Genomic DNA, 25,309 nt, shown 5'->3' on the forward strand with positions numbered 1-25,309 from the left:
AATATGAGTCTAAGGGATATTTCATGAGACAAAGTGGTAGCTATGAAATTTATAAAGTCTCTTAAGGCACTACATTTCCTCCTGGATTAAGTCTGCACTTCATAGTCTGACACTCAGCACCACTCAGGTTCCCCAGCCTTCATTTCCAGTTACTCCACTTCCCATTACTTTTTTTCATTTGTACACACCAGCCAAATATAATCACTTATCTATAAACCATGTTTTCCCACCTCTGGGACTCTGTAATGCTTGTGTCTTCACTAGTATACCTTCACTCCTTACCTCCCTTATCTTTATAATTCTCATAAATTCAGGCCCAGATAAAATGCCACATCCTCCAGAAAATTTCCAAGTGATGATTTTTCCAACCAGGAGATTTCTTGGTCCTCTCCGATTTTCCACAGTAAACTACAAATACCTTTATAATTTCATTTTTGTTTACAGTGGAGTTATGGGCTTTTTTTTTATCTCCCCTATCTAACAGTACCTTCCACAAGGCAGGGGTTATATCTCATAGGTAAAATTAACACAACCCTTTCAAAGTTGAACGCATAATTTTATCCAAGTCCTTCATAGCTTTATAGTCTTCTGTCACCTCTATTAGTAACCATCTGAAAAACCCATATAGGGACTAATATAATGAGTAGCACTCTGTGAGTGATCTGTAAATAATATTTGAGAAAGGGTTAAAGGACAATAATTTCATTTCTTGTTGAAGGAGCACCGTGCCCTTTCTGCTGGTCATATTGCTCCATTCTTTCAATGTCTTCATAAAGTCATCAGATAGTATCCTCCAAACTCATATTAATCTGTTCCAGGCAGCAGCCAAACAAAATGTACTTGCTTCTGCTTGGCTGTGCATACTTTTCCTCTCTGGGAAGGGAAAGAAGTTAAATGGCCATGCTCTTGGGTGACTGGTACTGGAACTGTGAGTCTAACAGTCGAGGGTGTTGCTTTTGACATTAATTAATGGAGGGGCCTTGGTCAGTTGACTCTATCCACACCACTCCATAAAAATAGGTATTCATCACACAGGGATGCTGGGAGGTTTAATTAATATTTGTAAAGTGTTTTTGGAAGATCCACTCTGAGAAACAAATGCTATAACAGACCATTTCTTTCCCTAGATTGCTCTTTTCTTCATTAGAGGATGGTGGTCTCACGTAGAACTTAAGATGACCCATCCCCATTGGGAGCTGGAACATCATAAAAACAAATACTGTCATTTTGAATCAGGAAGATATGCACATCACAAAAGAAATACATAACTGATTTTGAGGTCCTGCAGGTTACTGAAGGTACGTGTGTTTTATGGAGTCATTATGTTTTCATGTCTGCTTGTTTACTTGTTTGTTTGTTAAAAGCAAGCACTCTACTGAATGCTAAGGGAAGTTTACCAGATCCTCCATTTCCTTTTCACTTAGCTAAGTTCCTTATACAGAAAAAGTACCTTGTTTTAACCTCTGTCAAATATCACACATCAGCAATGACTCTCTTGTCTTAATTTATCAAAATGGACTAGTAAGAAGGAATACAGGAAGAGGCCTTAGTTTACAGCCATAAAGAGGAAAGTGAGGCCATGTCATTGTGGTCAAGTGTTGGCTGACCACACCTCCCCCAATGTCCATTCTCCAGCTTTCCTTCATCAATAGCTCCAAGATTTTCCATCCAGGTATCATTACTCTCATATTCTTAGCCAGGTATTAGGGGTATGATTAGCTCTAGTCTAAAGTTCACAGTGAACAGTTATTGGCCAAAACAACCAGCAAAGTTTATCATCCTGTGCAAGGGGCAGTGTCGTCAAGGAACTCAGTTTGGACCAATGAGTCGTGAATAGTCATTTGTTGGGGGCTTCTGGAAAAGAAATGTCCTACTTCCAAGACCATACCCCTAAAAGACCTTTCATTCTCATGCAGTGTAAATAGGGGAATTGGCAACCATCTTGTGGCCGTGGAAAAAGCAGCCTCAGGTTGACTCTGAGCCTGTGGAAGGAAGGGTAGAGACTTGAGAAGAGCTATCTCATCAGTGAGCACCAAGCTGCTGGATCAAGCGATGCTTATGACTCCTGAGCTGCCTCATTCTGTAAGTCCCTTTATCATTTAAGACCATTTGAATTGTGTTTTTCCCCTTGTGATTTAAGGCTTTTCATAACAAAAGTTTTAAAAGGTAAAATTTGAAGAGACAAATGAGAGATCATGAGTATATGAAAAAATCTATAAATAGACTATTCAGATATATAGAGACAATAAGCATAAATATATGATCCATTTGAACAAATTTTCTTTATTGCATATGTTCTAGGGTGACTTTTAGAAAATAAAGAGCACAGGCAGAAATGCAAGAAATAGCCATGTCTCCCCACAAACTGTCACAGTATGCAAAACTCTACAAAAGAAGGTGATTAATTTCCCAACACTAAAAATTCCAGAGTATCTATAGGGCTTAGGAACTGTGGGTGAGAATGGAAGCACACCACCAATGAGCATTGAAGAAAGTGGGAACCCAGAGTTTGAAATGAAGCTGATTTCACCCCCACTAAATCTCATCAGTCCATAATTTCTGTCTCATGGTCCAATATCATAGTCCAGCTTGTCATATCTGCCACCAAGAACATTCCATGTGGACTCATAGACAAGAATTAAAGACACCATGCAGAATGCAGAGGATTAGCCAGAAGACTAGAGGTTAAAGATGCATCATTAGTCATTATCTAGATCACCACTGTCACTATCTAGTCACAGTTTCAAAGCCAAATTTTTCATGGGCACAACACAATAAATGTGTATTTCTTGCTCATGTGAAGTCCACCACAAATGTTAGCAATTCTCAAGATAGAACAACTGTCTCCTATAAGTTAATCCCATGCTCTGGGCCATTTAGTCATCATGGCAAAGGAAAAGATAGGGCAAGAGAGTCAAACTCTTGAAATTAAATGCTTCTACCCACATTCTCTGCAAGTCACATGGCCCATAACTTCAAAAGGGTAGTGAAGTGCAAAGCTTCCTTGTGCTCAGAATAGATGGGAACCAGATATTGAAAGTGGCTGTCACAGAGGGGGACCAATGGCAGAAGTGTTCTACATTTGCTTTGTTCCTGAAATTCAGTTAAATATCTATTAATCTTAAGAAAATACTAGCACTTAATTGGAAGCAAGGAAATTCTTCAAAATGTTTCCTTCTGTGTTATAGTTGCATCTCCCATCAAGAGGAGAAGCCAGAGACACTAACACAGTGATTATCACACCTTAGAAAGGCTAGACACTCCTTTGGCAAATCAACGAAGTCAAGGCATGAGTTTCCTGGGTTTTTTTTGTTTGTTTGTTTGCTTTCTTACATTTCCTTTCACCTTTAGAGAGAACACTTTTCCTTCATTTTTGGGTAACTGAGATAATCACTTGGTACATGTTTTATGGAAATGCTTCTGTTATTTACACATTCTCCCCTTGACTTGCGTTTATGTTGGTTTCATAGAAAAAGGCAGCCAGAGAGATGCCTTGAACCACTGTGGGGGTACAACGTTCCCCCATCAACACTCTGCCAGTAACCTACCATTAGCTAAGTTTAGCAAAGGAAAACAAGGGACCAGAAGAGATCCCGTCTAACCACCCTACCAATAGTCAAAGCCATCCAGAAAAACAGTAACTAAATGAGCCATGAAGCAGAGTAGGGCAAAGATACCCTTTCTTGATCTGCCCAATGTTAGTTCAATTACCCTCAAAGCTGGATGAACCAGTAAGAAAAGAAGCAGGAATGCCAAAAAGTACGCAGGAAAGCCTGTGCCTGAAACAACCATTTTACAGACTCAATAATCAGCTAACATCAGTCTACCCATACAAATGGTATTACCATAAAGACAATCTCCAACTCTGAGTAACAGTTTTTATCAAAAACCAGTTCAACACTCTTAATTCTACCCAACACCTCTGCTTCTCTACTTCTCATTCACCTTCTCTTCTCCTCTAAAACAACCCCCTGAGAAAAGGGAGTTCTTTCTCGCTGATCTGAATGTTCAATTGGATGAAGTCAATTTCCATAACCTCATCAGTGTCTGAACAACCACATTGTCCTTCATCCAAAATGAGACATTTCTTCTTATTCACTTTTACCTAAAGTTCTTCCCCCTCAGGGCTCCAGCTGCTACTGTAGCTATCTATTCAAGGCTTCCCAAGCTTCTCTCATAAAGATGTACATTTTATAAGCAGTACTTAGGCTCCTGGAAGAGGCAGAAGACTTCAGTATAGTGGTACTAGCAGCAAGGACCTTGGAAAGGAAGATGAGTGGCTGAGAAAACAAGATTAAAAAGAAGACACTGCTGGGGAGAAAACCCAAGTTTTCCAAATTCACTGAATTGTCTGTTTTATTTCAAGATTGAGATGGTTGTTTACTGTTTAAAATAGAAATGCTATATGTATTAGACTCAAATCGACTAATATTTCATAGCTTTAGCACAATGAAAAATGTTTAGCATGTCTAGTGGGAAACCACACATCCAAACATTTACGAAACTCATACTGCTCCTCCCAACACAAATACAACCACACCATTACCACCACACATGCACACACACACAGAGAGAGACACACACACAAATTGGAACTACATCTAATTTATGAGCCCATTTAGCAACGATCTGAGACCCTTCATGCCTGGGAAGGGAGCCTACTGACACTTAGGTGAGCTTAATTCTCCATCAAGTATTGAGGAGGTGGTGATTTACTATAATGTCTCCAGGAAATGAACTAATGGACCTCTGAAAAGCAAGCTTTTCTCTCACATAAAGATTTAAATATATTGATAATGAACATATTCATACATCTCAGTTTCCATATTCCACTGCTAAGTATTTTCATAAAATCCTTCCATGTTGTTAATGGAGAAACTGAGACATGAGATTACTTTGGTTGCCCAAAGTCACCAAGGAGTCGGCAAACAAACTAAACTGAATATTTCCGGTTTTTTATTCACAAATTCTCATTATCCCTATAGAATTAAAACAAGCCTAATATGGTTCTATCACCCAAAGCAATTTCATAGCACTCATGTCCACCTGCAAGATAGCTAAAGTCTCATATCTGGAAAGGCTCAGAAGAAATCTGATCATTACGTTCCCACAATCAGACTGAAAATGCCCCCCTGTATTTCTGAATAATATTAACATTCACTGAAAAAAAAATTCACACAGTATTTACTTAGACCAGAATGACTTCAGTTTGTAAAGCTGCACTTTGGAAGGAAATGATTACATCACATCCCAACAGGACTGCCCTCTGCCTGTCACAGAACTAATCAGCTCACTGTTTTTCACTAAAAACAGAAACTATTATTTTAAGTTGAAAATTGAAGAGTAGTTTACCTGAAATGACTCAAACTCATGTACGGTAATGTGATGACTACTCAGTGATTTTACAATATAATAATGAGGAGTGACAAGAAGCCTTTTTTTGGCCAAAACATGACAGAGAGTCTTCAAAACCATTGCCTCATTTGCTGATCACATAGCAACAGGCTGGGTCATGGGCTTATTTAATGCAAAGAGTCCCTGAGAAAGAGAGAGGCATAATTATTTTGTTCAGATGAATTTAAGTTTTCATTCAAGCTAAATATTGCCCAGGTTTCCTCTTTTTAAACAGAAGTGTACAACATCTTGGGTTCAAACATGACAAAGTCTCGACACAGCAAGTTTTGGTTATGATAATACCACAACTAAACCATGCTATAAATTTTAACATCCTAACTTTGCATAACAGTTTCTGGAGCACCTAAACATTTATTATCTTTCTTAATTGCATAATCCTGAAATTATATAATAAATAGAAAAATCATCCTCAAATTCAGCTTTATTCCAGAGCACCACTTCATAACTACTATGTCACAATGCCTTTGTTGAACTTTTGGGTTCCTACTACTAAACACTTTTATATGTAGCATCTTCCTCTCCCAAAGCAGGAAGTTAGGCAGTACTAACCTTAATCAGTTAGAAGGTTAAGTGACTTGCCACATACTTGTCAGACAAGGGACATTGCTAGAACTTGAAGCTAGACCCCAGGAGCCCTGTTCACCATGTATCCTATTCGTGTCTGCTACCTGCCTACTTATCCTAAGCAGGTAAAGTCCCTTTCAGATATGAAACCACCTGACTTCTCAACTCCTCTTGCCCTCACAGTAGGTAACCGGTATACATTAAGAACTTCAATTCACACAGAAAATCAAGGCACATGGACCCAGTAAGTTTCCTCCAGGTCACGGGGCAATGGCTGATTTCCTGCATCATAGGACCCTGGCCTGACAACAAGTTCAGCCCTGCTTTCAACAGCACCTCCTGAACAAGCACGCAACCCTGGAGATATGTGCTGAACAGAAGAGGAAATTTAAAGGGAAGGAAAGGAAGGAGAGAGAAAAGAGAAGAGAAGGAAAAGGAGGGAAGGAGACAGGAGGGGAGAGCAAGGAAGGAAAAGGGAAGGGAAAGAGAAAGAGGGGGGGGAGAAGAAAATCAAGAGAGGAGAGGAGAGGAGAGAGCAGGAGAGGAAAGTGAAAAAGTGTTTTTAGATTTCAATAACAGGAGGAACAAAATCAATTAGCAAATTGAAAGTTGTTTCAAATTAGCCTCTAACTAGCTATACACACTATAAAGACAATGTGAAATTCCTCACATCGCTGTATTGCACCAATTTTCTAGGAGAATGTCCTTAAACAAAAAGCAGGGATTAAATTAAAGTAAGCAGTGCAGTTTTGCTTTTTTAACCATAATTCAGGCACTGGGGAGCCAAAGTCAATTTAAAAGTACAAATATTTCTAAAATGAATGGTGATGATTTAACCAGTCTAACATCAGCATTATCTGAATGCTATTGCGTAGTCATAGAAGAATGAATCGGGCGGGGGGGGGGGGGGGGCGGCGGGACACCTGTGGAGTCTCTCTCTTGTCAAATCAGGTAACACGCTGTTGTAGACAACAGAGTTAATCAAAGCACCTTGAACTTAAGAAACCATCCCTAGAGGTAAGGATAGTGAGTGAGCATGAATTTGAGGAGGGGTTACCAACCACGATATGTACCTGTATCCTTCCTGTCTTTTTCCCATTTGATTTACACCAGCTGCCTGCCTTTACTTGCCACTCACTTACTCTCTAACCCCACCCACAACATCTGGTTTTCCTCCTCGGTAACACTGTCCTTCCTGCAGCCTGAATGTCCCTGAGAACTCCTGATCACAGCCCCTTTTTCAGTCTATGCCCCATCTCACCTTCCTTCCATCTCTCTACTCCCATGGGTTCCAGGACACTGCACCAGGTTCCCAAACAAAATGTAGCAGTAGAACCCTTCTCTCGAACAAGATTTTGCCTTCAACTCCTATTGATTGCCATACCTTTATACTAGAACTTGAAATCAGTCTTCAAAATTTGTTCTTTTTTAAGGTAGTTTGGCTACTTGTTGCATTTCCATGTTTTTTCAATCAGCCTGGGAGTTTTTACCCAAGACAAATAAGCAAACAAAGAACATGTTGGACTTTTTTGTTTTATTGCATTGACTCTAAATATAATATTAATATAGAACTTACAACTTAACTGGAAAAAAATGACATCTTAACATAATTGAGAACCTCAGTAATGGACCTCTTGATGTTGACTCTTACTTGGATTCATTAAGCTTCTTAGATCTGTAGGTTTATAGTTTTCACCAGATTTGGAATAATTTGGCCATTTTTATTGGACATTTTTCTCTTCCTCCCACCTCTGCATCCTCTTCCACACCTCCTACCTACAGGAATGGCCCTGAGCTCCACTCAGTGGGACTGCTTCTGGAATATTCCAAGCTGCATTTGGAATAGTGCTCCCAGACAGAAAGCCACTATCCCTGCCTGTGCCCTTCTCTCAAAGATCACAGTCTTGTGCTATTTGTTATCTGTATTTTGACTATTTCATAGCTGTGTATAGTAGGAGGATAAATCTAAAACTTAGTACTGTCTTATGAGCAAATCCAAAAGTCTGTTCATTCACACTTAAGAGCAATGTAGTAAAAATCTAAGTGCATCATCAAAGTAGGACTTCATGAGGCTTACAAATGTCAAAATCTCTGGGTCTTTATTCTGGTTTAATTTCTCCAGAAAAGTATCTTCCCATCTCCTTTCTGGAAAGAGTAGATCTTGAGTTACTAGGATTCTGGAGCTAGGCAGAGGAAAATTTTTATGGGGTTGGGGGTTGGGAGAGATTGATCACTCTTTAAAAAGTAAGCAGATACTTACATTCATTCCCCTGACTCCAAGTGTATTCTTCATTCTTCTCTCCCCTGTGCTTGGTATCAGGCACCCAATTAATAGCTCACTAGTTCAAGTTGTACAGGAATTGTTCCTCTACTCCTTTGGAGGGAGGAGTGGGAACAGATGACTGGCTGGGGCCACCAGGAATAGTGTCCTAGGGATCCAGCTGCTCTTTACTGAGGATTTCAAACAACCCCCTCCTTTCAGTGCCCTTCCTGATATGCATATCCTGGTATCTAAATGTCTCTAAATCCAAAGTGTTCCTAGGGTTCTGTGGGGCCAATCATGTTAGTTTTAATCTAAATTTCCCTTCACAGGAACTTAATTTTTATTTTCATCCACCTCATTAATTCATTTGGCATTCTCCCACTTACTTTTCATCTTCACGTAATATTTGTTTGTATTACAAATATCTCCTCATTTTATCAAAAAGGGGGCTTATACCTCTGTTTCTTGTTCTTCTTTCATTATACCTACTTGAAGCAGGAGGTTCCTACCTCTATTTGTTTAAGAATCCATTCTTAATTATATTAAGTGTCATAGTCACATTTTCAACAATTCTTACTCTGTTTCTGCTCTTTTTCAGGTTCTTTATTCATTACTGTTTTTTGTATCCCATTTTATCTTCATTCTTGAATTCATTTTACAGTTTTCAAAAGTACATCATTTTTCAGAGAGTGCACAAGGGAGCAAGATTTTCTGAATTTTTCCATCAAAAGATGATTGGATTAAAAAGAAATGGTATAACTATACAATGAAATATTACTTGTCAATAAAAAAGAATAAAGTCTTACTATTTGCAACAACATGGATGGACATAGAGGGTACTATGCTAAGTTAAATAAGTCAGGCAGAGAAAGACGGATACCATATGAGTTCACTTATATGTGGAATCTAAACAAAATAAGCAAAACAGAATCCAGCTCATACAGAAAACAAAGTGATGGTTGCCAAATGGAAGCAGGGGAGGAGATGGTGTCCAGGGGACTGCGTGAAAAATGAGAAGGAACTAAGAAGTACAAATTGGCAATTGCAAAATAGCCACAGGGATATACAGGATGGGCAAGCTAGGTTTATAGCTATGAGGACATGAAACATAGAGTTTATTCTTGTATTCTCATTTATTAATTATTGTATTATTTTCCATACAAACAACTGTAAACCTACTTTTACCCACCCCAGTAACATAGAGCATAGGGAATAGAGCCAATAATATTGTAATAATTATGTAACAACTATGTATGCTGCCAGGTAGGTGCAAGATTTAGTGGGGCATCATTGTGTAAGTTATATATCTAACCACTATGCTGTACAGCTAAAACTAATAGACCATTTAATGTCAACTGTAATTTAAAATTTTTAAAATAAATAAATAAGAGGAAAGAAAAAAAGAAAAAACACTTTCTGAATTTTTTCCAGTATATATGTCTTTATTTTCTTACTCCAAATCATATTTGACTAGGTAAAGAATGCCAGGTTTCAAATTATTTCCCAGGTAAGCTGAATTGTTTCAGACTTTTTTCCCCACAGACAGGGCAGATCAGATACTTAGAGAAACCTCTTCACATCATCACCATCAAAGTTATTGGGTAAAACATCTGAGCGGGTGGAGTGAAAGGAAATTTCTTTGAAGGCAGAAATGAGGAGAACCTCGCTTTCCCAGTCCTTTCTTCCTTCCCTAGGTCTGCCCTGCTCCCCAGAGTCACCTTGGGTTTGGCCAAGTTTAGCATCGGTTCTAACATCCACAATGGACCAAACCCATCAGCTGTCCCCAAGCAAAGCGCTCATTTGTTTTATGAGCGAGAGACACACATTCAACCACTTCGAGCACGCAGAGACAGAGACAAAGAAAGGGAGAGAGAGTAGGAGGGGAAACGTAGCACTAGCAGTTCCCCAAGCAATTCCTTCATTACTAACCCCGATGCCTGTTCTATCTGACTCTTAAGCTTGGACTTTCTCACAGAGCTCCTCTGAAAAGTATAGCAGTTTCTTTATATCAGTTTCTCTAAACTTCCTCTGTGTTGTTTATTTTACTATAGTTTCTCTACCCATCCACAACTCATCTGCTACTTGTCCTTCAAATCCCTCAAAACACCTGGCTGTCTTATGGCACCTTATTGTGTATTCCAGCACTCCTTTAGATTTTCTTTTTCTTTTCTAAATATATTTTTTCTTGTTTCAATGTATCACAGTGTCTGATATATAGTATAATCGATGTCTTCCGAAGGAAAAAAAAAATGGACATCAAATGAAAAGACGACCATGATGTATTCATTCATTTATAAATCCATTCATCCATTCAATATTTTTTAATGAGATCTGCTGTGGACTAGATGTAGTTCTAAGCATTGGGAAATAGCAAGTGTTCCTCTTTTCAAGGAGCTTATGTGCTAGAGCACCAATAGGTTTTTTTTTTTTTTTAAATACAAATTGAAGAATGACACAAGAATATCTTCATGTGCAAATGGATGTATGTAAACCTATGCATATGTGTGTATCCTTTCAGAAATAATTTCCAGAGAATGGGATTGGAGAAGCAGTACATAAGAAGGCTTGTTTTAACTGCTTTTATTTGTTTGTATATTACTAATCATTAGAACAATCAATTCAGACTCTGTTCCAGGCACTTGGGATACACCAGTGAACAAAGCAGGCAAACATTTCTGCCTTTTTGGAGATCACATACTAGCAAGCATAGTGAAACACTAAATACTAAACATAATAAATTAGGAACTTATCTAGTTTATTATCAGGTGCTAAGGACTATGGAAAAATAGAACTGAATAAGAAAAATTGCAAATAAGATCTATGGATGAAAAACACTGGGTTACAATTTTAAATTGGGTGGTAAGGGTAGACTTTATTGAGAGAGTAACATTTCAGCAAAAACTTAAAGCAAGAATTACATGGAAAAGGAGGAGAACAAGTATTCTAAGCGGAAGGAACAACAAATGCAGAGGTTTTGCTGTGGGGGCAAGCCTGGCATGTTCCAGGATCAGCAAGGAGGCAGTAGACCTGGACAGAATACGTAAAGGAGGGAGAGGGAGAAGTAAAGCTGGAAAGGAAATGGAGGAAGGGAGTTGGTGCAACGAGAAGTGGGGAGCCACAGGACAGTTTCTGTGGAGAGTGAACTTATCTGACATAATCTTGAAAGGATTGTTGGGCTTCCTTAGAATCAACTGAAGGGAGGCAAGGGTGGAAGCAGGGGTTTCCCCCCCTGGGTTTCCCAAAGCATCCCCACCCAGGCATCAGATCAATGTGACTAATGCACACCTGTGATCATGTAGTGACTCAAGGATGACTTGTCACCTGATGAATTAAAGGACCAAACACTTAACCTGCCATCACAATCCAATTCAGCCTACCTTCCCAAACCTACAACTCACTAGTCCCTTCACAAACTTCATGTTCTTTGCACTATTCCTGTGGTTGCTTATGTCAGTGTCTTGTGTGAGCTGGTTCCTCCACCAGAAATCCGTTTCCTCTGCACCCCCTGAAAGCCTGAGCCCTGCACTTTCTTCATGGCAGGATACAACCACCTACTTCAGTAGACTTTGGTTGATTGTCCCATTTGAAGATAACCTTTCCCACCTCTGACCTCACCTCCACCCCCCACTCTAAGACAGGGGGAGGAGCATTGTGTGGGCAACATTTCTCAAAGTGAGAACAGCAGAACAAACACCAGCCCCAGGAGAGATTCTGGAATCAAGGGTTCCACAGACAAACATGTGTGGGTAATAATATGCATCATACCCGCTCTTAGAAGTTCACATTATGCAGTCATATACTGAATGTTCTCAAAAGTCCTTTGGTAAAAAAAAAAAAAAAAAAAAATTATAACTTTGTTTAACCCAGCTTTCACAGATGTATTTCACTTTGCTACCCTTTTTATCACAGAACACTTACCACCATGCTATGAAACTACTGTTCCAAGGTTCTCACATAATACTTGGAGCTGGAGAAAGAAATTCTAGTTTCGATTAAGCACCTGTCAGTGCCGGTTTTCCCCAGACCCAGGCCCAGATTAGGTAAGTGTGTATCCTAACACAGATGATATGTCTGTAGGCCCAAGCAGAAAAACCAGACATCCTAAGACCTACAGTGTAACAAAACATCCCAAAACTGCTGTCTCCTAGACACTGGCACTGGCTTAGTGGGTTTTGACAGACATGGCTCTCTGGCTCCTACAGATTAGATGACTTACTTCCCCTACAATGCTTATGGGTTATGATGCCACATTACTGGCTATGATCTTTCTAGTGAGGGGGCTTGTCTAGATGGGACCCAACATTTCATCCAGTTGTGGTGGACTGACTCTACGTGTCTTTCTTTGAAGATTACCTACTTGCATACATGTCCTGAGGTCTCCTTTCATGATATTTTTTATCTCCTTCAGAGCATGGCAGAGCACTTTGAACATGGTTAGAACTCAGTAAATACATACTGCATAAATATTTAAAGACGAATGAGGCAGTTAAGCCTCAAAAAATTCAAAATTAGTCTTTGAGATAATGAAAAATTAGATAACATCTAAGAAGTGAAGTGATATGATCAAAACAGCAAGCACTATAGAGAGAAATAATTCTGTATCACTTTCTAGAACTGCTGCTAGCAAACTAGCTCTGCCAATAATGGCTAACATTAGACATTTAAACTGTGTTAGGTGCAGTCCTCAGTGGCTCATGTGTTAGAATCCTCACACCAACTCTCTTAAGGTGGGTACTACTCTTACCCCACTTTACAGATGAGAAAATGGAAGCACAGAGGGGTAAAGTTCCTCCAATAGCAAGTGATATATTCAAACCCCAGCCGTCTCATTCCAAAGCCCACAATTAACCACTGTGAAGCCCACCTCTTCTTTCCTCTCACCAGAATTTGCTCACGGAGCATCCCAACAACCCCAGGTTATGAACCAGGTGGAAACTGAGACCCCACAGGCCTAAAGCTTGCTCAGGGTTCCATAGCTTGTGTTTAGCACACGGCTTTCTTTCCACAACACAACTCTGATTCAGCAGTCCCCCTCACAACTATAAACCTTGGGGGCTTTCCTGACAGCCAACTGCTGGGAAGTGGCCACGGGTGAAGTGAAGGCTGCAATTAAAGGACCATCATGCTGGAGATGAAGAACTAAAACTGGCAATGATTTGAAAGGAAGAGGTGTATTTGGGGGGTGCGGGTGGACACAAGGAAGTTGTGACAGCCCTGTGCAACCACCTGAAAGGAAGGTAAAGAGGTGGGGAAAACCTGGAGAGGTGATAAAATGGACAGGGAGACGCCAAAGGGATGGAAAGGCAGTCGGGAAATAGTTCAGAAAATATAGAAAAATCATCTTATTTGTAATTGCATCCATTTTCAGCACCTGTGCAAAAGCTGTAGAAAAATTATGCCTTACAAACTCAAGAAGTATAGTGTGGAATTTGGAAGGTTTAAGAAGTAGCTTTCACAAGAGAATTTGCTATAATGTGTAGTACATAATAGGCACTCAATAAATGTTTGTTCCAAATAAAAGAGACAAAAGGAGAAAAAGATGAGAATTGCTTTCATAAAGAGAAAGGCACCTAAGGGAGCAGGGACTCAAGAAATATTATGTTTTATATGTGTGCCGTGAAAAGCCAGGAGAGTTGTGAAAGATTATCTGATGTGTTTCCAAAGAGCTCTTAGCTTCTGATTTCAATTCATGAAAGTCCCTAGGGAGGCTATGAAATCCCTCACTGGGGACTCTTAAGAACATGTCTTAAGAGAGCCACTTGAAGGGAGTTGTTTAGATTATTTCAAAATGGATGAATTGGGGTAGAGAGGACAGACCAAAAGACCTGGCAGACTTTTTCAGTTTTAATTTTCATGTAATTTCCTCAGAAGCTAAAGTTTCCACTCTGCTCTCCATGGAACAGAGATGAACCGGATGGACCTGCAGACATTGTCATCTGACCAGCTGTAGATGGCTGAGTAATTTGGAACCCTTCCAGAGTGCTTGGTTAAATTGTAGGCCATTTATTTCATGAAGAAATAAACCACAGGAAGCCCCTTTTAAACATGCATGCAGAAAGCAGGACAAAATGCTGAGATTATCTGTTCAGGATTTGCTTTAAAAGAGCCCAGGCAGCACTCATTTATTTTTGAGAAAATATATGATTAACTATAGTTAACTATGAATTCAGATGCTGTGCATTAGACCAGCTCCTCAAAGTTTGAGAGCATTTAATATTATATATCGCTGCCATTTGGACTAAATTGTTTTTTTAATGTACACAATATTACAAATTTAATTTGAGCTGTTTGAATCAGTCTGTAAAAAAGATTTGATTATACCTGAGTGTTCTGGCCCCGGCTTTTCCATATCTCAGTAATCTTGGCGGTAATTGGCTGATTAGGCGTCTCACACTCCATCTTTGCCTCAGTTTCCATGGTAATGTTACAGGAGCTATTATAGATGAGAACTTCATCTCTTTCCACTTTAGGGCTGAAACGAGAGGGGAGGTTAAATGGGGTGTCATCAATCTTAATGAAATGCAATTATTTTTACTCTTATTAATCATTGCAAGCCATTAGCTTGTGGCAACTACAGGCCACCATTTGTCAAATTTTGCAAATTTCTGTAATTTTGTTTCCATTCTTTTATTGTTTATTTGTTTTCCCTTTATCTGCACACCCTGCAATGAAAACGCACGTGGTAAATGTCTTTTACGGAGGCCTTTCTCTTTTCCAAACCTATTAGGAACATTATAGCAAAAGCTTCTCCAAGCCCAACTTAACAAGCAATGTGCAAACAATACTTCCAGTTCCAAAAATGGAAGCAAATATTAGCGAGGCTTTTTTTTTTCTTTTTCCCTTCCCTCTTCCTGTTCTTATTCACACTTAGTGTTGGGGGAGTGAATTGCCTGATCCCCCCTAGGGCAGATGGAGAAATTGGAAAACCCATACAACTGGCTAACTGGTCCCTAATTCCAACTGTGAAAAAATGAGCTCATTTAAGCTTCCAATTCCCTCTCCCCAGCTGATGGCAATGAGGCTCTGTTGCTAGCAGAGGAACATTAACTTAGTAAATTAATTAAACTTACTTAACAGCCCAGACTAAGGAGATTCGATATATGTGCCAGTTATACTACCAGGCACTCACTTTAAGAGTCCTCTTGCTTTAAGGAGAGAAGCCAGACTGCATTTAAAGTAAAAAAGAGCATTACAGAAAGTCTGAAAATATGCAGTCCAGGGGAGACGAGAGCATGGATATTGCAGGGTATTGTCCCCAACAGGTGTGATATTTATTCAACAATAATCCTGGCTTTAGGCACTGTTGCAACTAACTCAAAGATTATTAATGCATGATATTTTAAACTTTTCAACAATTTCATATGTATGATCTCATTTCAGCCTGTAAAGTAGGTAGAGGTGTGAAAAATATATAACCCAAAATGATCAGGGGATTTGCATAAAGTCAAACAAAATTACAGCAGGTCTGAGACGAGAACCCAGGTGCCCTGTCTCCTGCAGCAGTATTCTCTGGTTTTGAGATGCAGATTGAACATCAGCCTCGAAGACGACAGAGCCCATGGGAAGACCAGGAAAAATGGTAGAAAGGGCAAAAGGTTACTGCTTGAGAGACTAAATCATGTTGAACTAGAGCATCTTTTTTCAAAACAATGTCAAAATGATTGCTCCCGCAATTTGCTAAAAATAATGAGCAGGATAACTACTATGTCTATTTAATCTTCTTTTCTTTCTACTAAAATATTCCCAGATTCATATCCACCCAAGACATGATGTTCATTCTCCGCTAGACCTCCTGTAGATTGTCAGCATATTAGTATCTTGGGGCCCGGAACTGAATACACGTGGTTTGGGCTGACTGTTGGAGCTGTGGTCTCCCTTTATCTGAGCCCTCTGTCTCACGACACTTAACCCTGGGTTGGTCTGGTAGCCCCCACACCCAAATGAAGATGGTGGTGAACTCAAAGTCTCACAGCTGCAATGCCTGAGGATTTCACCATGCTGTATGTGTTCACCTCCTTTTCTGAGAAGCATTAGCATGCAGAAGTTAAGCTTGGCAGCAGACCAGCTACATTTGAATCCTCAAGCAAATACTTATCATCCACATGACACTGTGAAGACATGACTCTCTAAGCTTTGGTTTCCATATTTATAAAGTGGAGTTACTAATCATCAAGTGCCTATTTTATAAAAGTGTTGAGGGGGTGGAGCAAAGGGATGCTTACAGAATGATTTAAACAGAATCTGGCAGACATTAATTGTCAGATATGGCAGTTCTTACTATCATGTTTGGTGCTAATGGTGTTGATGGTATTACTGCTAAAATGTAAATGAGTGAATTTACATTCATTATTGTTCCATGTCATCTCACTTATGTGGACCCATTGCTCAAATACATTTTGAATCTGGAGCCTATAATGTAGCTACAAATCCATTTAGCTGAGCCATCACCCAGGGCATAGACTAAGCCACATAGTAAATATAACATTCGCTCCTATAGTGTTGGTTGTACTCAAAGATTCAGGAGGAAAAAGCAAAGTAATTTACCTTTTAAATTAAAATGTGATGTAATATTTAGATGACTATGAAAATAGGGTAGAATAGAATAAAAATTCACACAGACTGTTCGAATAAAACACCTAACTTCAAACCAACTGATGATGCATCCGGCCACCTTGGGCTTTGTGGCTAGAACCTTTCTTTTGCTACTGGGGGTAGGGAGCACATCTGAAACCACTGGAGAGGCAGTGAAGTTGGTTTACCACACAACGACATTCCTTGTGAATTCATTCCCAGATAACTACTTCCATTTCTGAAGGCTCACAAACCATCTGATGAATGATACATTCTAGAAATGTGTCAGGAATAACACAAGCTTAGTTGTCTAAATTTCCAGAATTCCCCTTTTTCCTTTCTAGGCAAATAAAAGAATATATGCCCATCACCTCTCTCTGTTGTGTGCCCTCCTCTCACATTCTTACCAATCATATGAGCAAGGTATACTGACATGAACTCAAGGAAAGGAGGGATCAACTTCCTTTGCAACCTTTTTTGATCTTGGGCTTCCTCCCTCCCAATGAGATTTCTTCTGCCCTTTCTAGACTCTTTGTCAGCAATGGTTAGAGTAAAAAGGGGTACGTCACTTCCTCCTTTCATTTGCCTATAGCAATGCACTGTCTTCCCTAATCATGTTCTTCTTGCTCCAGAAGAGTTAAACCTTTTTCTGTTAGTTTAGACATTTTTACGAGGTTTAGCTCATATTTTTCTAGTATTTGTTCCTGATTATCACACTAGAGATTTCTTTTCATTAAAAAGCCATCATCAAAATTAGCAGGAATTCCAGGATATCAAAATTAGCCTAAAATCTACAAAATTTCTAAGTTTCTTAAGAGCCACTCTTCAGTGTTTTCTTCCACAATAATCCTATGAATGAAGTAGTGTAGTTGGCCAGATTTAAATATAAATGTTAATATATGCATATAGAGAAACACATGGATATAGATCAGTGGTTCTCAACCTTCCTAATGCTGCGACCCTTTAATACAGTTCCTCATGTTGTGATGACCCCCAACCATGAAATTATTTTTGTTGCTACTTCATAACTGTAATTTTGCTACTGTTATGAATTGTAATGTAAATATCTGATATGCAGGATGTATTTTCATTGTTACAAACTAAACATAAAGCATAGTGATTAATCACAAAAGCAATATGTAATTATATATGTGTTTTCCGATGGTCTTAGGTGACCCCTGTGAAAGGGTCATTCGACCCCCAAAGGGCTTGCGACCCACAGGTTGAGAACCACTGATATAGATGATATAGACATACATTCACACAAATATTGATTGTGAGGAAACATAGTAAAGTTTTTGCCCACATGATAGCAAAAAGAGTTCTAGGACCTAAGTTTCCTGACCACTAATTTATTATTTCAGTTGGTCTGATCAGATCCAAAAGTAAGCCAGTTCTCTTGTATACACTCTCTAGGACAGGCAATAAAAATGCATCATTCTGTCTTCCTCTCTTAGCCTGAAACTGCTTCCTATGGCTCTGAAATCTCACTGAGCCCACACAGATTGGCCAAGGCTCTCTTCTCCAATGCTGACAGCATGGCACTGTGCTAAGTACGCTGTGAGTTAGAAGCCTTGGCTTCCAGTTCCGGCACTGCTAAGGCTTTTCTCTGTGACTTTGGAAAGATACTTAATCTGTTCTTAGAGGACAATCTAAACTCCTTGCTATGACTTTCAAGGCCTTACATACCTCTCTGAGCTCATCTAAAGCCACTTTCTTTCCTCCTCACCCACTGCCCTCTAAGCCTCTAACAATTCATAAAACTTGATGGTCCTTTGCATTTGCTACCCTCCTGCCTGACTCTCCATAATGACACTGTTCTCTTTAGTGCAGCATTAAAGACACTTCTTCAGAGAAGCTTTCTCTGAGCACATTGTATAAAGTAGCCTCCATCATTTTCTATCACTTTATACTTCTTATCACAACCTGGGATCATCTTATTTATTGTCTGGCTTTCTCCCCTACCCCTAAGGGCAGGGACTTTGCTGCCTTATTCACCATGAAGTCACCAGCTCCTGACACAGTGTCTAGAACATAGTAGGAACTTAATAGATGGATAAGCAGATGGATGAACTGAGCATATTTCCACCACAGATATGCATATCTACTTTTTCCAATTGACATCAGATCCATAGCGGTAGTAACTGGCAGGGGGATAAAGCATTTAATAGAAATGGGTCCCCTGCTAAGGTCCCAGAAAGTAGTTATTTGAATTCACAGGCATAATCCTAAAAGAAACCAAGGTAAACCATTTGGCACATGATTTTCTTAATGCCATTTGTGTAATTTACAGTATGTTTTCTGGTTATTAAATAAGTACATGTTCGCTGAAAATAATACATAAAAATCAATGACTAAAGTAATATGTCCAGTACTGTAGCCACCTAGGAATAGGCATACCATTGGTAGAAGACATCCTTCTAGTCTTTTTCTAATCCCCTTTTATATGTGTGTAAAAATGTATGTATTATACACCATTAGAAAGAAATAATACACTATTTGTGACTTGCATCTTTCACTTTCCAATATCATAAGCATGTTCTTCTTTGGTTAAATATTCTACAACATGATTTTTAAAATTTGTTAGTATATTATCACTTGGATGCATTCTTTATTACATAAGGGAACAATTTTTAACATAATTCCTCTTGAGTTCGATTTTTCAGCTGTTTTAGACTTAAATAGGCATGCTGATTTCAAAACTGCAGTTAGTTTTCTTCTATCATGTCAAATTTTTCTCTACAGTTTATCTTAATGCGACCACTCTAGGCTGGATCGAGCCTGGATTGAGAGAAGCACTAGTGCTCTCCTATTGGCTGAGAGCAAACCTCCTTCAAGTAGGGAGGGGTGGGGGGTGACCTTGGAGACCAGCGACAGGTTCATACTTGTCTAGGCTATTCGGTTACACATGAGACAGTGTGGTGAGAGGTTGTGTGCCACTCTATATAGTGAATCATATTCTGAAGTGTAGTCCGAGTTCTTGTCTGTATACAAGGAGTGAGCAGAATTTATTTTTTTATTTACGTACATACTTATTTCCTTTCCTTCAGATCATGTTTGCCTCTGCTATTTCTCATCATTAAGGGCCTCAACAACCCTGATTCATTTTGTTATATCTGTGGCAGTTTTGCCATTCTCAGTCAAAGGACAAACAGTGCATTTGTCAGGCAAGCCTATTTTGTATATTTTAAAGTCAAACTTGGTGATTGAGATGAGTCTTGGGCCCCTCACAAGGTGTGCAAGCAGTGTGTTGGGAGTTTACGGATGTGGACGAAGGAAACACATGATAAATTGTCATTTGGTATACCTATGGTTTGACAAGAGCCCAGAGATCATTCAAGTGACTGTTACTTTTGTATAGTGAAAACGTCAGGATAGAACAAGAAAAATAAATGTAAAATAGAGTATCTTAGTCTACCATCAGCTATATGCTCAGTGCCTCATTCAGCTGAAAGCCCAGTGCCAGTTTTCATCAAACTATCCTCTTTTGAAAAACAGGAGTATGGTGAAGAACTAAGTGATGCAATGGTGAAGATTTTGAAATTGAAGATGACTCAGTTCATAAGGGATTTGATCAGCATGAGTTGAATGATTTGGGACGAGATTTGGGACTATCCAAAAAGGCTTCATAACTAGCATCAAGACTGCATGAGAAAAACTTGCTTGAAAAAGGAACAAAGGTATCCTACTTTAAACCAAGAGAAAGTGCATTTCTGCAGTACTTTCAAAGTGATGGTGGCTTTGTGTATTGTCATAACATATATGGTTTAATAGATGAATTGGGAATTCTAATCTGGAATGCAACTGAATGATGACTGTTCATTGATAGTTCAAAGCAGAGCTTGAAGTGTATCCTACTACACAATGGCAATTTATCTGGTGCAGCCCCAACTGGCCAGTTTGCTTTCGTGAAGAATATGAAGGCATAAAGAGAGTCATTGATCTGTTGCAATATCACAAGCACAACTGGATCATCTGTGTTGACCTTAGAATGGTCTGCTTCCTTCTTGGTCAGCAACATGGATACACCAAGTATCCCTGTGTTCTGTGTATGTGGGGCAGCGGAACTTGTGAGAAGCATTGGGTGGAGTCAAATTGGCCTCCAAGATCTGACCTCAAACCTGGTGATCCAAACATTCTACCTGAGCCAGTTGTTGAAAGAAAGAACATTATATTCCCATGTCTGCACACAAAACTGGGTCTCATGAAGCAATCTGTGAAAGCTTTGCAAAATGAAGGAGACTGTTTCAAGTATCTCATTTTGGCATTTCCTAGCCTGTCGTTTGAAAAGATAAAATACCTTAATATGTATGTTTGGTAGCAGAACTTTACTACTTGTACACAATTGGACTTACAGTAACAATATATAGCCTTTATATGAATAAAATAACTCTAAATAAACAGTATATTCAGGTAATTTTTTCTTTTCCTTTATATGTACATTTTGTATGATTCTGGAGACAAAGGGAGGGTGTCCTGTACTTTAAAAAGTTAATGTGATAGAGAAAAACTGTGTTCACTTTTGGATTCAGATGCCAAAAGTTAGTCAAAAACAAGTGTCAGATCTAACTCAGCGAAAATTATGTTCCCCCAGTGTTATTGAACATTTATTTCAAAAATTTTGTAATAGCACTTAAAACTTCAAAGAATATGGTTTTTCATAAATACTACATATTTCTAACTGCTTTCATAAGATAAATCCTAGAAGTGAAATTGCTGTGTCTCCAGATATGAAGAGTTCTAAGGTCATTTGTGCACATTGTCCAAATGATCTCTGCAGATTGGTCCAAGCTTCCTTCATATTGGCAGCAAAGAGCAGCGCTAGTTCCCCTCACCCTCAGCACTCAGTATACACTTTGTCTATTTAAATCACAGGGATCTTATTTTCATTCTTACTCAAGAAAGCACACTCACATTTGCCTGCTACAATATCCAAAACACTGAGTAGCACTTTCAAAACAATATCAATAGAAAGGGCATCACTTTTAATGGGGTCCAAGGCTCAGTGGCCCCCACCAGCTCCTGAAGTGAAGGGAAAGACATAGAATAACTCAGAGGGAAGAGCTCTGGGTATCTAGATAAAGTCTAGGAACTTTGTGGAGCCAGGAGCAGTGACATGTACATCTTGATGTGCAGCAGCAGTGAATTCTAAACTCCAGTCTCACCTGAGTATAAACACAGAGTAAGTACTTCAAGCTCTTTGAAAAAGCAACCAGTCAACTGTTTGACCAAACACAATCCTCTGTTGGTAAATTCATACTAAAACACAGGCAGTCTCAGGACATTGAAAAGTCAGACTGCCATGAAAAGAACCAATTATCTCTTTCATTCTGGGTAATTGATCTTGTTTAGTTTTATTTTTTAAATGGGAAAATCGGTCTTCATTAAATAATCAGATGCAACCACTCCATCTAGATAAGAAGTAAAAAAGGAAGCAGGACCATGCTCAGCAATGAAAAATCACACTGCATGGGAACAGAACTGCTTGTGGAAATGAAGGCCATCCAGACTCACCAACACTGGATTTAATAAAGAACTTAATTTTAATTTAAAAAATAATTTTTCATTAAATTTCATTAAGAAAGGGGGTTTACCTGGAAACTTGTAACCTATAAACTTATAACCTATAATCTTATAACCTATAAAAATCCTTATAACCTAAGACTTCAAAATCTTAGATCTACAGTAATTCCGAAGCCTGTGCACCTCCCTTCTTTTAAATAAACATTGTACAATCTTCTGGATTTCTCTATGACTTTTTTCATACTTTTGAATCTGTTTGGAAAAAAAAAAAAAAGGAAAGGGGAAAAAAGCCTTCTGTTTTTCATAATGTCTAATCTTTTTCCCCATTGGCATTCACCAGATGTTGCTTTGGATCAGAAGATAAATATTAAAATCTAAGCAAGAACAAAGCAGGCTGTTTACTGGGCAGATTTTTCAGACGTTCTCTTGAAGAGACAGGAGATGCTTTGATATGCAGGCTGGCTGGAATCCACAATGCAACAGTTCTTCCAACAGGAGGAGTGGGACCCCGGGACCACGTCCACCCAGCCTACAGTTCCTGATGCCTCCATCAGCCAATTGGCCTTGCATTCATGGGGAAGGTCAGGGAGGTAGAGAGCAGGGTTACCTGATGAAGAGACCTGCGAACGATGGAAAGGCTGACTCTGTCCAGTGACCTGGTGCAGAGAGGCACTGGGAACTTTCTTCACAAGTGTAGAGGTAAGGCCATGATTCCGGCAGTCTCTCTGTCCCCACAGCGACAGTCAAATCACACTGCACATAGGTGCGACCGCAGGCTGCACAGCTCTCCTCCTCATGCTTCAGGTCACAAAGGGAAGCCAAGGACACTGCAGGAAATGATCACCATTAGGTTAGGTAACAACCCCAGAAAGAACTGAAGGCCTCACGTTGTTACATAAATGAAGTTCCTGCATTGTCCTTTGACTGACAGGAAAATAATCATCAGTTTACTTTTTTAAATTATTATTTCACTAGAAATCATTTTATTGATTAAATCACCAGCAATTTTCAGCACAAAATTTAGTATCCTTTTTTTAAAGATTTTACTTATTTATTTATTTTTAGATAGAGAGAAAGGGAGGGAGAAAGAGAGGGAGAGAAACATCAATGTATGGTTGCCTCTCACGTGCCCCCAACTGGGGACCTGGCCTGCAACCCAGGCATGTGCCCTGACTGGAAATTGAACTGGCGACCCTTTGGTTTGCAGGCCAGCACTCAACCCACTGAGCCACACCAGTCAGGGCATACTTTTTGTAAAAATGTATTATGTGTACATAATACATACAGAAGAATGTAAGTAACAATGTTGCAAAATATAAACCATCATAACAATAAAAATTCATGTGAATCTACCAGCCAACGTAAAGTCTAAAAAGAGTTGTGATGCTCTCAGGTCTGTGTGCCCTTCATCAAGTCCATCCCTTCCTCCCCATTCTCAGAAACCACCACCTGCATTTTTAAAACAGTTTTTACACATGGCTGTTCATTCCTAAACAAGAGATTATTAAGCCTTTGAGTGCCATGCATAATTCTAAATTTGAATCAACATGAGAAAAAAATTATATCAATAAATAACCTGAAGTACAACAAAAGAGAACAAAACATAAAATACACATTATTCCATTGTTAGTTACATTTATAGCCATTGTAAAAAGAGTTGCTGGGAGCAACGCTGGCACTTTTGAGAAAATTTGTCTGCATTGCCCACAGCGATGTTGGCACTCAAAGGGTTAAGTTTTACTTGTTTTTGAATTCTATAAAATAGAACATGTGACATAATGTTTTTGACCTGATTTTTTCACTCAATATTATATTTCCAAGATTCATCCATATTATCACATGTAATTGTTCATACATTTTCACTGCTGTTCGATACTGTGCCATGTGAACATACAATATATTTTTCTTTTCTCTTAGCAGTAGACTTCTGGATATTTCCCAGATTTTACTACTATAAACATGTACAAAACTTTCTCTAGGATATATGCCTTAAAATCACTTGTTTATAGGGTAGGTACAAGTTCAATAGCACCTCACTGAAGCTTTGTTTTCATCATTACTTTTTAGATCAAACAATTTTTTATGTGTTCAGTAATAACTTATGTCTCTTCTTCCATGAAACTCCTCTTTCTGCCATTTGCCATTTTTTTCTATCAGAATGTTTATCTCTTCTTTTTGATTAGTGTTCTTTATATATTCTGGGTACTAATCCTCAGGAGGTTATATGGTTACTGATCACACATTCCCCAGGTTTGTCGTTAAACTCTTCATTCTCTTTATGGGATTTCTTGATTACAAGAAGCTCTTTATTTTCATGTAATTATGACTATTAACACTTTGTAAAGAAGAAAAGTAATTATCTGAAACCCTCTGACACTAGGACATTTCTTTCTGGCCAGGAGACACAATGTTAAAAGCATCAACAAGGCAGACTGGCAATAGCTTTAACAGGAAGATGAACAAATCTCTGCATGAGATGGTTTTGAAGCAGCTCTACCTGAAAACCTTAATAAAATAAAAAAGAAATAAGAAAACTTTTTTCTAGCCTTCTAACTCTGCAGCTAGCCTGTCCATGAAGGTACATGACAAAGGGTATCAAGAACTATGGGCTTGAACCTAAGCCCTGCCTGCACCACACGGCTGCATGCAACAGGGATAAATGATATAAGTACATGTGAGAGAGTTTGCAATTACTCAATCACATACAAATATTATTATCGTAGCCGTTACATTCCAAAGCACCTGCCACATGGCAGGTTCTCTGTGACTGTGTTCTGAAGGAATCATAGCAATTAAAATGGCTGACAAGTAAGACTCGTGAGGGTAGACGAAACACGAGAACTTCCCAGTTAGTAAGCCCTAAGGCAAACAAAAACAGGCTCAACACCCATAAAATAATGAACTCATTATGGGTGATTAAGTAGATGCGCATTGACAAGGTAGATTATGAAAAGCATGCAGGGCTGGGATCAG

The 25,309-nt window shown here is 39.0% G+C and overlaps 1 protein-coding gene across 1 annotated transcript in view; it reads right to left on the bottom strand.

The window, feature by feature from the left end:
* The window catches only part of PKHD1 (PKHD1 ciliary IPT domain containing fibrocystin/polyductin), a 440,427-nt gene that overhangs the window by 336,087 nt on the left and 79,031 nt on the right, over positions 1–25,309 (bottom strand). The window contains exons 33-34 of the mRNA XM_090282575.1: positions 22,944–23,163; positions 14,564–14,714 (exon numbers count right to left, since the gene is read on the bottom strand). Coding sequence (XP_090138701.1) covers positions 14,564–14,714; positions 22,944–23,163 — 371 coding nt within the window. The remainder of the gene's footprint in view (positions 1–14,563; positions 14,715–22,943; positions 23,164–25,309) is intronic.

Source organism: Furipterus horrens, unplaced genomic scaffold (assembly GCF_987537825.1).
Source record: "Furipterus horrens unplaced genomic scaffold, mFurHor1.1.pri manual_scaffold_6, whole genome shotgun sequence".
Lineage (NCBI taxonomy): Eukaryota > Metazoa > Chordata > Mammalia > Chiroptera > Furipteridae > Furipterus > Furipterus horrens.